Source organism: Salvia splendens, chromosome 8 (assembly GCF_004379255.2).
Source record: "Salvia splendens isolate huo1 chromosome 8, SspV2, whole genome shotgun sequence".
NCBI lineage: Eukaryota > Viridiplantae > Streptophyta > Magnoliopsida > Lamiales > Lamiaceae > Salvia > Salvia splendens.
Window position 1 is genome coordinate 3,553,981 of NC_056039.1, and position 13,769 is coordinate 3,567,749.

The following is a 13,769-nucleotide window of genomic DNA, read 5'->3' on the forward strand; positions in this document are numbered from 1 at the left end:
TACAGACAAAAATTGCTGATTGTTCTTAAATTGCTCAAATATAGGTGTATATGTCATCGTCGAAATCAAACCCCCCCTCCTTCTAATGCCCACCTAAATCTTCTCCCTTTTCATGTTACAATCATCCCGCTCGCCATATTTCTACCTCAATTAATGATTATTCTTCTCTTTTCTTGCTCTGATTAATCATACGCCACAGCAGCTGTGGCTGCACCTGCTGCATTCGCCAAACGGGGCTTCTTCGCTTCTAGCCCAATGTAATTCAGTTCCACCCTTTTTCCTTACGGATTATTGAATGATGATGGAATGAAATTAGAGGACAATATTTGATTTTTTTTGGAAAAAGAAGATCTACCTTTGGTTTTATGCACTGAATTGAGTGTATGTTTATGATGATGATCACTTAAAAGCTAATTAGAAAAACAGTAACGATTACTGTTTCAGTTTTCTTTTGCTTTTTAAAATTAAGTCTATTGGTAGTTTATGTAGGGTTTTTGTTAATGGTGGGTGGTGGATTTCTTGTTTGGTTGCTTGATACTAAAGTTCATGGCCAATTATCTTGTCAAGTTAAATCAGCTTTTCTGTAATCCATCTTATGAACTTTTGAGTTTTTATGTAACTGTAGGATGTAAGGATTCAAGTAATCCATCTTATGAACTTTTGAGTTTTTATGTAACTGTAGGATGTAAGGATTCAAGTGAAGTTAGTTTTTTCATGAGAGGAAGAATATCAAGAGTACCTTGGTTAAGCTGATTGTTTCCTAGATTACAAGTGGGAACTTTGGTCATTTTACTTTTCGTGCCCCTTAATTTCGGATTGGTCATTTTACTTTCAGTGTATGTATCCTGCTGGGAATCTGCGATTAATATGAACCATTGTGTTTCAAGTCAAGCAAGAAACCTCATTCTCTCGTAGGTTAACGTATGAAGCTTCGGTTATTTATGAAGATGCATTTTTTACTTGTTACCGGTTTGCTTTTTTTAATTTGTCTCTTGAATAATAGGTTACAAAAAGTTTGTCTTTTTCCCTCCTACCTTTCTTGTCTCTCATTTTCCTAATTTATGATATTGGGCCATATGAGCCCATCATTTCTAGGTTTACGGTGTTCGTACGGAGGAAAAGACGCGATCGTGACTAATATAACTAAACTGACTATCATAACAAACATTACATTATTGGTCATTCTGCTAGGTGATTTTTAGTTTTCATAAGTCTCATCAACATTCTGTATATTCTGTGTCTAACTTGTTCAATTGCTGTGAGGCTGTCTTTTATGGGATTATCAACTTCGCCCCTCTATTAGTATTCTAATGACTGTTAACTGTTTCCAATTAATATGCTAATTTGTTGAGTTTTCTCATTGCTCTTTCAGAAATTGGTCATTTGCCTGAAATGGCGAATAACCCCCAGTCTGCAGGAATGCAGGTAACTAATTGAAGATCCTTTTACTATATACGTAATCTATATACTGCTCTCGGATTTTATTCATAACACTCATGGTATGGTTGGTATCATATTTATCAAATTTTTATGGTTTTGGGTGATTTTAGAATAGGTTCCCTGTATTCTATTAAAGGGAAACACGACAATGTTGATGACGTGTTTGAAGACCAGACAGAGGCTTACACACCATTAGACTTTTCGTGTTCAAATTTAAAATTGAACACAACATCAAACTCTTTAAACACGCCATTAGCATTGGTGTGTTACCCCTTTATAGAAATGTACAAAAAAAAAGGTGGGAACTTATATTCGAAAATCACCAAAACGATAATATTGCCATCATATTAGATTCTTAAGATGTTTCCTTGATTCTTTAGCATGTGAAAAGTATGTTAAAAGTGTGCATTTATAAGGAAATCTGCCGCTTCTAGTAGGATCACAACATGCATTTCCTTTTAAATATATTCAGTTGCTCCTTTTAAGAATTAAGATATCTTGCTAATTTTAGGAAGACTTTATGATTTATAGTTTGCTTTGACGACCTTTTCTTGTATGGAATTGATATTTGATACTTATGTTGCCATTTGCCTGTATGTGGGGAAAAATCTGTCCAGCCTCGTATAACTGGTCACATTCCTCCTCCAAATTCTCTTCCACCCATGTCAATGCAACTAAGATCACTGATTTTTTATTTCTCTGGAGATGTTTGAAAGATGTTATTGGTAATACAGTATTTGAACTGCTTCCCTTATTCTTATGTTTCAGTTTCGTCCTATGATTCCACCACCACCATCACAGCCATTCGGTCCAGTGGCTCCTCAGCAATTCCAGCCAGGTGGTCAGTCAAACATAGGGATGCCTCCTCATCCTCCCCAACTCCAGTATCCTCAAGCAGTGCCACCTCTACCATCTCAGCTACCCCCGTCATCACAGCCGCCTCCACCATCACAGCCGCCTCCACCATCTCAGCCACCTCTGCCATCACAGCCACCGCCACAAAGAGCTGGTCTTCCAGGGCATAGTTTGCCTCAAGGACCACCACCACCTCCACAGCCCGATTTCCAGCACAACAGAGTTGTGATGTATGCTTCTCCTGCACAACTACAATTCTCTAATAATTACTTGCAAAGTTATGGTGGTCCAAGAGTCCCTCATATGCCATACAACGTAAGCCTTCTTTTTTTTGCTTTGTGACATGTGAAATGGTCAAGCTTCCAAGATGTCAGCATTGTTACTACTACCACCTTTTTTTGTATATCCTTAGTTATCATCATCATCTGGGGGTCAACAACAAATGAATGTAGCCCCAAGTGTTCAGCACCTACCGATGTCCCAAACAGATACGCCAAACTTCCCTTCTGGAGGACAATCTTGGTTTCCTTCTGGGAGTCAAGATATGCAATCAACTATGATTATGCAACAAACTGTGGAGCAAAGTTCTGGAGAACAAGCATGGTTTTCAACTGGGAACCAGAACATAAAGCCTCTAACGCCTTTGCAGCAGAACGGGGAGCAAAACTCTGCAGGACAACAGTGGTTGCCTGATGGAACTCATAATATCAAATCTGCGACTCCTCAGTTGGCTGAGGAACGAAGTGCTGGAGTGGTTAGTTTGCGGATGATTTACTGCATTTCTTTCAATTACTTTTGTATACCAATCTTTCATTTGCTATGTGACCTCATTTGATTCCAAGAATAATATTCCAAATATTTGCTTGGCTTCAGGTGAAAAATACTATGCCTGGTGGCCCTGACCTGGATGAGAAAGCTTCTTCGGATTGGAGAGAACACACAACTCGTGAAGGGAAAAAGTATGTATCATACTATTTGTGATTACGGGTTGTGAAATTTATTATAATACATACTTGTGCCCTTGTTCCACTTGCAACTTCATGCATTTATAGGAATATATCACAAACCTGACTAGTAGAGCTTTTAATACTGTTTAATGACTATGCTTTCGTTGAAAGGGAAATCGTCTATATTAGAGTCTGAGCCAATATCTTTCTTGATCAATTTGATCGAGAGGCTAAATTGGTATATGGAAATAAACTTTAACATATATTTTTGATGCTATACTCGTTAACCAAATCTCTCTTTCAGTTTCACTTTAGGCAAGTTATATTGTACGTATTGACTAAACAATAGTACTTACTACTTATTTATGTAATTGCTCATGTATTGAAGTGTTGTATGTTAATGTTATACAGAACATTTTTAATAGTAAGTTCTACTGAAGACTTTTACAGACACAATGTTAATTATGTCAGTTCAACCTGAGAAAGGGTCCTTTGATGTGTCCAACATGATAAATAAATTACTAGAGCCATAAAAATATCCTCTCTCCCTTACTGCTCAGAACCCACTTTTTTCATGTTAGGCTCGTTAAGTATTTTACACTGCCATTTCGGGCCAATAATTGTCTGATCAATGAGGCACATGGATTTCTGGTGCTATGCTGAGACGAGCAACCTGATTTTAGTCTCTTATTTTCTGTGTAATGATTTTCACTTTGGGGAAAGCATGGGGTGGTGCTAGGCTGCTAGCTTATGTTAAAATTATAGCATTGTTTGATCAGAATAAATGAACTTGCTGTAGATCCAAATTTGCAATAATTACTTCCGCTTTTTTGTGGTCGCAGGGTATGGAAATTTTGTCCTGTAGATTTGCAATTTAGAAATCCTCTAACAAGGACTAATCTGCTAGATAAATATTGATGTGTTCGAATCTAAATGATGAAGTTCACTGAAAAACTATACTTTTTGTACTTTTGTAATAATACTTGTTGATTTTAAAAATGCAGATACTTCTACAACAAAAGGACAAGGATTTCTTCATGGGAGAAGCCATTAGAGTTGATGACACCAACTGAGGTGTGTTAATGTTTGGAAAAAGCTTTAAAGTTTGAACATATTAGTTGCTGTAAAGTGTAAAGTAAATTGAACATTTGTCATTCGCTTGGTGATGGCATTCCTAAGTTTCCTTATATTTGATGTAGTGTTAGAAAGAACGATACTTGAGTGGAATGCTCTGTGTGAAACTTGTTTGGTAATTAATCATTATCTGGTATTCGTGCATGATTGCCTATTGTCCTTGGTATCTGATACCAGGAGCTGTCCTTTTTTTCTTCTTTCTTTCTTTCCGTTTAATATTCCCCAGTTTTTCCATCATATGCCGCTAATTCAGTTTCATGTCTACAGAGGGCCGATGCATCTACGGACTGGAGAGAATTTACTAGTCCTGAGGGGAGAAGGTGTTAATGTTAAATGATTTTCCAGTCCCAAACTTTATACTGCTGCATTTCAAGGAGATCAAATGTCCAGTTTTCTTCTATGAATCAGGCCGACTAATTTAGATTTTTCTACAGGTTTTACTTCAATAAGGTGACTAAACAATCTAAATGGCGTATGCCAGATGAAGTCAGGGTACTTATCTGATTGACCAAGTAAATTTATGGAGTAAATATGAGAAGGCTATTTATTTAAAAATGCTCAATGCATCTTCTTGCAGTCATCTCGTGAGCGGATGAATACGACTCTGCAGGAAGAAACACCCACAGTAAGGGATGCTAATTCACATGCTTCTGCTGCTCTTTCCGCCTCTGCAAATGAAGCATCAACTCCCAATACAAATAATTTATCTGTGTTGCCCCAAGAAGTGGTGGTGTCAAGCCCTGTGTCGGAAACACCTACTGTTAATCCTGAACATGCAGTGGCTTCTGAACCATCAATCACACAAGAGGACACTGCTAATTTAGCATCAGATGACACACCGCTGCATGCCCCACAGGAAATTGCTGCATCAGTGGTTCAATCAGAAACACCTGCACCTAATGCTACCCCCACTGCCTTTACTTCTCCTATGTACAAGATGAACCCTTTTGATTATGCCTGTCTATTCTTGTCTTTGGTCATGATCATGGATTAATTTCAATGCTATTTCAGGGAAATGCCAGATAAATCTCCTCAGGAGGCTGCGTCTTCATCCATAAAAACTTCTGGTGGGGTTACAGAGGTAATTTTAAGGCTTCTGCCGAATCTGCTTTAAGAAAGTTACCTTTTCTCTCTCATATAGAGCAGAACAATATGCATTTCTTAAAGACCTCAAGCACAAGATGAAATGTGCATTCCTTCACTAAAACGCAGGAAGAAAATAAAACTGCAGTGGGTGGAGGCATTAATGCACCCGAAGGGAAAAAGCTAGAGCATGTCCCTGTGGTTTATGAGAGTAAAGAGGTACAAACAGTTTACCTTTATTTTTACGGTGCAAGTTGATAATCCAAGGAACATTGGAAAAGTTTCTTGTTACTCATTAATTAGTTCAAATTGACTGCAACTTATCACTTGCTGTTTGCTTGCTCTAATTTTGGATTATTTTTAGGAGGCAAAGAATGCTTTTAAAGCTCTTTTGGAGTCTGCTAATATTGGATCTGACTGGACTTGGGACCAGGTCCATTGCTGCTTCTTTTCAATTGTTAATGATTTGTTTGGGAAATCTGTATATATATATATATATATGATGAATTTAAGCAGGCCATGAGAGTGATAATAAATGACCGGAGATATGGTGCACTAAGGTCTCTTGGAGAAAGAAAGCAAACTTTCAATGAGGTAAGTATTTTAACCTTTAAGTGAAGTTGTTTTGATGGTTATCTTCTCATCTTTTATCAAATGATTGCAAATAACTACACTACTCAGAAAATCATTAGTGATTGTGTCCATGGTCTACAATACAGTTTGTGGGGCAAAGGAAAAAACAGGAAGCTGAAGAGAGACGTTTTAGACAGAAGAAAGCAAGACAGGATTTCAAGAAAATGTTACAGGTAGTAACTTGTTTCTTTGTCTGCAACAATCATTTTAGGTTTTCAGAACACGGAAGGCTATTACTCTTTCCTATAATTCCATCTTTTAATATGCACAGGAAGATAAAGATTTGACATCATCGACGAGATGGAGGTTGGTTGTTTGTCTTGTTACTATGCATTATTAAATTTGCTTGATATAAAAAAGTACTCTTGTTGCCTGCCCATGTTTTTTCGGGTTTTTTTCATGGGGTTACTTGCTAACTTCCATTGAATTATTAATGCAGCAAAGCAATATCTATGTTTGAGAAAGACGAACGTTTTCAAGCTATTGAACGGGCTAAAGACTGCGAAGACATCTTTGAAGAGCATTTAGAGGAGCTTAAGAAAAAGGTATTACTTTCAGTGTTTACAGGATTACACTTTTGCTCATCTTACTATTGGAATTTTCAATAGATCAATGCTCAAATTTAAATTTAGTTATTTATGCTTAACTGATCTTTTATTGACATTTCCAAAATTTTATTGGTTCTGGAAGTTCCTACTTGCATATTGACTATGCCCCCTTTATTGAACGGTTTGCTTGTGCTACTATGTGATTTTATCTTGATTAGGAACGAACAAAGGCTTTGGAGGAGCATAAGCGTCATAAATTGGAATATTTGGAATTTCTAAAATCCTGTGACTTTATCAAGGTACACTTGTTCATCTTATTTCTTCCGGTACTTGAATATTGTAATAGCAGATATGGTAATGCGGTACTTCTTTTCTACTCAGGCAAGTAGCCAATGGCGAAAAGTGCAACACCGTGTAGAAGCTGACGAGAGATGCTCACGCCTTGAAAAGATAGAGCGTCTGGAAATCTTCCAGGTATGCATTTATTTTCTATCAAATTTAAATGTCCATCCCATGCAAATTTTCATCATTGGTTACTATATATGAGCTGGTATGTTTCAGGAATACATTAGGGATCTAGAGCAGGAAGAAGAGGAACAAAGAAAATTGCGAATGGTAAGATGATCTTAGGTTTTATATGGAATTTATCAAATGTCCAGGTTTTATATGGAATTTATCAAATGTCCAGAATCATATACTACATTCGTTTTTGAAAAATAGAAAATTTTGAAACGGATAGAGTGCAAATTGGTAAAGTAAGAGAGAAGAAAGAGAAAAATGGGTAAAGTAAGAGAGATGAAGAGAAATGAGTAGTGGAAGTAGTGTTAGTGGATTGTGGGGTCCACTTCCTAAAATAGAAAGTTCAGAAAGTTTCTTTTGTTAAGGGACGGACCAAACTGAAAATAGTTTCTATTTTTAAAGGACGGAGGTAGTCTATATAAATCTCTGTCCCACACACGTATTTCTTCTTCACTCCACTGCTTATGGGTAATAATGTCCACTTTTACTGAATTAGGAGGAACAGAGAAAAGCGGAGCGTAAAAATCGTGATGAGTTTCGGAAGCTACTGGAAGAACATGTAGCGAATGGCATTCTTACAGCCAATTCTCGTTGGCGAGAGTATAGCACAAAGGTTTTGTTCTTGTTTTGGGCATGGGTGTACGAAAATAATTTTCTTGGTTTTTGATTGAAATTTCATGTGATTTTCAGATTAAAGATGCTCCGGCATTTCTAGCTATATCTTCAAACGAAGCAGGCTCCTCTTCGAAAGATCTATTTGATGATGTTATTGATGACCTTGAGAAACAGGTAGTTGATGTAGTCTGTTTTCCATTTATGCCTTTGGAGCTTTTCTTATATTCTACTAATTTTTTTGAGGATTCACCTAGATTATTGAGTAATTTTACATTAAACATAGTGTGCTCTCAGTAATGTCTATCGAGACTGTGCTGCATATATTAGGGCGCATTAATTGATCTACTAATTTTACATGTTATAATCGATAATTGGTATTCAGGGTATCATGTCAAAAACTGCCTAGTTTGTCTTCAATTATTTAGTTGCAAAAGAGGAATGACTGGTTAGGAGAAGCCATGCATGTGGTATTACCTAGCCATATATTTCACTGCAGAACAAATAACTTGTACCTCTCACTAATGTTATGACTGCAAGTTGATTACCCACGTTAAGACTTCAGGGTAAGTTATGGCCCAGTTTTAATATCTACTGCCAATTTCATTTCACCAAGATGTGGACACTGGATAAATTTTCAAAGACTATATTGACATTTTCTGACACCGAATTAAGATGTGTAGTGGAAGGAGCATGAAAGTGGATGCAGGCTGCAAACATAAAATTGCAAGTCTCCTAGGTCCTAGAAATTTAAATGGCGTAAGCTGTTTCAGTTGACAGAGTCACTCAATGAAATCTTCTTTATGTTGTTGCCACATAATGATATTGCACGTCCTTGTTACATCTTAGATATCTATGCCTCAGTGTGTTCCTATGTATAATTAATTGCGGATGGGTATCACTCTGATGGTTGGTACTTTGTTGGTTAAAGTTTCTTGTTGATACTTCTCAAAAATTAAGGAATCTGCCAGAATGAATAGTAATATGATGCACAGTGAACATTCCTTTGTTTGAGTTGCAGTATATGGAGGATAAGGAGAAAATCGAAGAAGCCATGAAGACTGAAAAGGTATTGTGACAATCTATTTGGCATTTCTTGGACTTCTGTACTCGATCTTCTCAGTTCTCACAGATTTATTTTATTCCAGCTATCCTTATCGTCGACTTGGACTTTTGAAGACTTCGAAAGCTTACTTTCTAAAGAGCGAGGCTCAAAACCAGTATCAGATATCAACCTGAAGGTGAGCATTTCCGCTTTCTAATTCTCCATGTGCTTGTGTAAGAGCTAAATGAAAAATTAGGTTTCTGAATATTTTGCGTTATTAAACTGTTCTTATTGCTATTATTTAGTGCTACCTCTGTCCCCCAAATATTGACACACTTTGACCCAGCACGGGTTTTAAGAAATGTAATGAAAAGTGTGTTGAAAAAGTTGGTGGGATGTGGGTCCTACTTTTAAAGTATTAGTTTTATAATAAAATGTGAGTAGGAATGAGTTAGTGGAATATGGGGTCCACTAACAAAAATGGTAAAAAGTGAAGTGTGTCAAACTTTCAGGGATGATCCGAAATGGTAAACTGTGTCAAACTTTCAGGGACGGAGGTATAATATTTTTCACCGCAAACATGTTTTCAAGCATTTATTTCCTTTTCCATTTCTGCTGTCACACTGTTAATTGATTTTTTAAAGCCTCATTATTAGAGACGTCGGACAAGAGGCCCATTCTCGATCTTGTGGCACATTAATTACAACTATTAACCTTACTTATTTTGATATGTTATATTTGCATACATGTTCTCAAGCATTTATTTCCTTTTCCATTTCTGTTGCCCCACTGGTTATATTGTCTTTCAGAAATCTCACTTCAAGTGATTGCATTGTAGCTCATATTTGATGAGTTAATGGAAATTGCCAAGGAGAAAGAGGATAAAGAAGCTAAGAAGCATAAGCGCCTCACAGAAGATGTTTATCGCTTCTTTTTTACTTCAAAGGTATTTAAATTTTGGGTTAGTTATTGTTTTTGATGATTTTATTTACCATTTTAATCTATACTTATCGTCACATTTTTGGAAATTTTACAGGAAATATCATCATCTTCCAAGTGGGAGGACTGCAAATTTCTTGTTGAAGATAGGTAATAGTTTACCTTTGAAGTAATGATTATGTTTCGTTGTAACTTACAGAACCATGTATAAATTTATTCTGAATTTTCTCCTATTCCCACACGAAGGCTTGGTTGGAACTTGGAACTCTCTGAAATATTGCGGTCTTTCTGCAAAAGGCGTAAAATTTCAAAAAGTAGTGCCAAGTCTTTGCCTACTTCTACTTATCAATTGAGTGGTTATGCTCTTTGGGCAGGTTTGTGGGGGAAGAGAGTTTTTTTGAGGAAATTTTCAATAAAGTCATTCTCGATCTTAAAGAAAAGACAAAGGAAAAGGAGCGAAAGCGGAAAGAGGAAAAGGTTGGCGAACATCCGCTTAGTTGTCTCTTGTACCTCCATCGTTACCGAGATAAATTCCATTTTCTGTTTCTATACTATTGTTTTCTCTTTTGTCATTATGGTTGTGGGCTTCATTGGATAAATACTGGCTTCATTGGATAAATACTGGCTTCATTGGATAAAACCCGAATTTGTGTTTCACCATTTCAACTTGCGATTAGAAACTGTGGCTTCTATTTAGGACGTCTTCAGGATTTGTTCAGCATAACTACATTATGCTTCTCACACATCCCGATATCTAATTAGCTGATGGCAAATATATGAATCTTTATTTTGCAGGCGAAAAAGGAGAGAAAAGATAAAGAGAGGAGGGAAAAAAGCAGAAGTAGTAAAGACAGAGGAAGTGGTAGCAGAAAGACTAAAGACAGACGCAAGATTGATGAAACAGATAGCGATGGATCTGATTCGTATAGTCTAGAAGAGACAAAAAGTTCAAGGGACAGGAGCAGGAGGCATAAGAGGCATTCAGATGACATGAGTTTCGATGATGACGAGAAAGACCGTCCGAGATCTCATAGACACAATGCTGATTCCAAAAAACCGAAGAAGGTATCTCCATCATTTGAACTCTTTCACATGCAATAATAGCTACGTCTTGTTTTGTACGAACCATATTTCAAATATGATCTTTAATTAGGCTGAGAAGCAATCGTCAAGTGGTGAAGCAGAAACGTACAGCCAAAGCAAGAAACAGAAGAGGGACCACAGGGATGGTTCTAATAAACATACTGATAACGAGGAACATAAAAGCCGGGAATTTGGTGAGGATGGAGAGGTCCAGTAGCTTCTGCAAGCTTCACAACTAATGTGCTTGTGCTATTAATTTGTCTGTTGTCTGTTTACTATATTCTATAACTCCCATAGGATTATTTAGTTTCTGTCCGTCCTCAACCTATAGTAGTTTAAGCTTAATCGAATGCTCTGTTAGTTAGTCTCTACAGTTTACCTTTTAGATTCTAGCCAGTGATGGTAACTTCATTTTTAATCATAGTTGGTTTTCTAGTGGCATTTTTGCTGCACTTTGAGGGGCCATTTTGCTCAAATTTTTTCGAAGTGTGCTTCTTCGTTCCAATTGCTCCTAGATATGTGTGTATTAGTGCCGTTTATCCCTCTAGGATTTTGGAGAACTTAGATTGATTCAGATCAAGATCAAAGACTGCTTCTGTGAAACATATGTTTGAAGAATAGCTCGCATTTTGATATCTGATAAAAATTGCGTGCTGGTCGAGTTATATACTAACCGTCCCTTTCTCCATTATGTTGCTGTGCATTGAGCTGTGGAGTGCTCTGCTTCCACTTTCCTGCCAATAGACACTTGCTTTAAGCTTCGAACATTGCTGTGATGGCTGTCAGAATGGGAGGGATAAACTTGCCAAGACGAAGAAGGTGAGCTAGTTTCGTCTCTTCATTCATTAAAACGTGATTCATGTTACTAATTTTTAGGGGGAGAGGTTATAAGATTTCAAAAAAAGTTGCATCTCTGTAAATGATCATTAAAAAATTCCTAGACATTGTGATGCAATTTTTCTGTTACATTTACTATTGTTTAGGGAGAATTATCCAGTTGTATGCTAATAGCAAACTCAACGTTAATAAGATATTTATTGTTTGAGTATTTGATTGTCTTCATTATCTTATCAAAAATCTCAAATGTGATACTGTGATTTTCTAATCCAATTTATTTAATCCGAGTAAATAGGAAGCTTCTTCGTTTACCACCTACGTCGAAGGTTAGAAATTTTGTGAATTCTAGATGATTATGAAACTCTCAAATCTCAATATTGAGTTATTGACTAATGCAGCAAGTATTTGTATATTTGTATATTTTGTCTTCTTGTCATCATCTTTTTTTTTAAATGGTGGCCTCAAGAAACTTCTCTATCTATCTTTTAAGTTTTGGTCTTTGATAACCATAAGAAGTTTCCAATAAAAAATGCACATATATATACAAAAAATATGGGTGGCCTAAGAAAATTTGAACTATTGAGTTGGATTAACTAATGACCTTTGAACGATTAAGTTAATAATGGTCTTACCAATAGATTAATTTTACCTTATGATTTTTCAAGTGTGTTTACACTTTACACATAGCTACAAATAGTGGCTTTGTTTCCATGAATTCGAAAACGATCAGTCTTATAAGATTTGAAAACAAAATACTACTTTTGCTACTTATATAATTTTAATTTTCTCAACTGTCTGTATACAAATAATTTTTTGGCGATGTTCAAAATGACATTATTTGTAGTTAATTCTTCTTTTGTTTTCTTATTTTAATTAAAAAATATAATTTGGAACATCAATAAAGACATCATTTATGCATAAATGAGATTATTGAGAAAATTTATATTTAGTAATTTAATTTTTGTTTATCAGAATTTGATCAAATTTTATAATTTTAAGGATTTGTTAACCCTTTTTGTTTAGTTGTCATATAAATTAATATCTTTTGATTCAACTATGTATTTTATATATTCATGAAATTTCTAATTATTATTTGTGGAGTAAGAAATTCTGTAAGTCAAGTTGTAGGTTATGCGAATGAATCGGGAAAAAAATACCTAGATTATGCGCATTAAATGTAAATTACATTAAGCATTTGCAAATGAAATTGTTATACTTAGTCCAGAAAAAATATATGTAAATCTCGTGATCGGTTATGAGAAGATATTTTTGAAGTACAGTTGATGTTGTATTAAATGGGGACAATAAACTCGTGAAGACTGAAAAAATGAAATAGTGCATGCTTTAAAACAAAAATTATTAATATTGAATTTTTTTTAATTAATTTAATTTCCTTAAAGTTGCCAAATGGAATTCTGGCCATAGAAGCTTCTTTCTAGTTTCTATGCATGCGTTGATATATCTACAATTCTTACTTTTTTTTATTCATTTTCAAACCAAACTGCTCCACCATTAATAAACACGTAATGTCAACTCCCCAACATTTTTATACACTCAAAACAGAAAAAGTTTTTTTTATCACAACAATAAAATTTATATTTTCTCAAAAACTATTATTAATTAAAAGTTATACGAAGAAATTGTATTTTTGGTTCTCCTAATTATTAAATGTATGACGTATTGAGATTTTTATGATTAGTACGCATAACATAGGGATTATTATATACTATATGCTTTTAATCTATGTGCTTATAATTTATCTTTATGGTTATTGCTGTGGTCTAGAACATCATTATTTTGGCCCTAATTTTCCATTTATGTATCATTTTTTAAAAATATTATGAGTGAATTTTTTATTTGGCGTGGCCTAATTCATTATGACATGGCCAGGCAAATAAAATGTCCCAGACTAATAATCGATTTATTTAAAAAGTAAAAAGTAGATTTTGACAAATTTAAATATGTTGTTTTTGCAAACAGGAATCTGTATATATTTCATCATAATATCTGGTATTTTAGCTAATTTCCGTAGCCTCGAATAATACTCCTATATTCTTCTTAATAAACTCAAATATACTTATTACTATATAATTA

The 13,769-nt window shown here is 35.3% G+C and overlaps 1 protein-coding gene across 1 annotated transcript; it reads left to right on the plus strand.

Annotated features, from left to right (window-relative positions):
- Positions 1-12: 12 nt before the first annotated feature.
- LOC121744399 (pre-mRNA-processing protein 40A-like) lies at positions 13-11,886 on the plus strand. Its single transcript, XM_042137920.1, has 28 exons — positions 13-257; positions 1,373-1,425; positions 2,209-2,610; positions 2,708-3,049; positions 3,169-3,254; positions 4,247-4,316; positions 4,644-4,696; positions 4,811-4,868; positions 4,954-5,306; positions 5,388-5,457; positions 5,589-5,678; positions 5,824-5,892; positions 5,976-6,053; positions 6,179-6,265; positions 6,364-6,398; positions 6,532-6,637; positions 6,859-6,939; positions 7,022-7,114; positions 7,202-7,255; positions 7,656-7,772; positions 7,850-7,948; positions 8,793-8,840; positions 8,920-9,012; positions 9,655-9,762; positions 9,853-9,905; positions 10,130-10,232; positions 10,551-10,820; positions 10,909-11,886. Exons 2-28 carry the CDS (start codon positions 1,393-1,395, stop codon positions 11,053-11,055), a joined length of 3,198 nt encoding a protein of 1,065 aa, XP_041993854.1. The 5' UTR covers positions 13-257; positions 1,373-1,392; the 3' UTR covers positions 11,056-11,886.
- The last annotated feature ends 1,883 nt before the right edge of the window (positions 11,887-13,769 follow it).

Bases quoted from the DNA above. Each gene is read 5' to 3' on its own strand.
- LOC121744399 (XM_042137920.1), top strand. From the start codon at position 1,393: ATGGCGAATAACCCCCAGTCTGCAGGAATGCAG. The intron at 4,697-4,810 runs GTGTTAATGTTA...ATTTTTCTACAG, and splicing joins ACTAGTCCTGAGGGGAGAAG to GTTTTACTTCAATAAGGTGA. The intron at 6,638-6,858 runs GTATTACTTTCA...TATCTTGATTAG, and splicing joins TAGAGGAGCTTAAGAAAAAG to GAACGAACAAAGGCTTTGGA.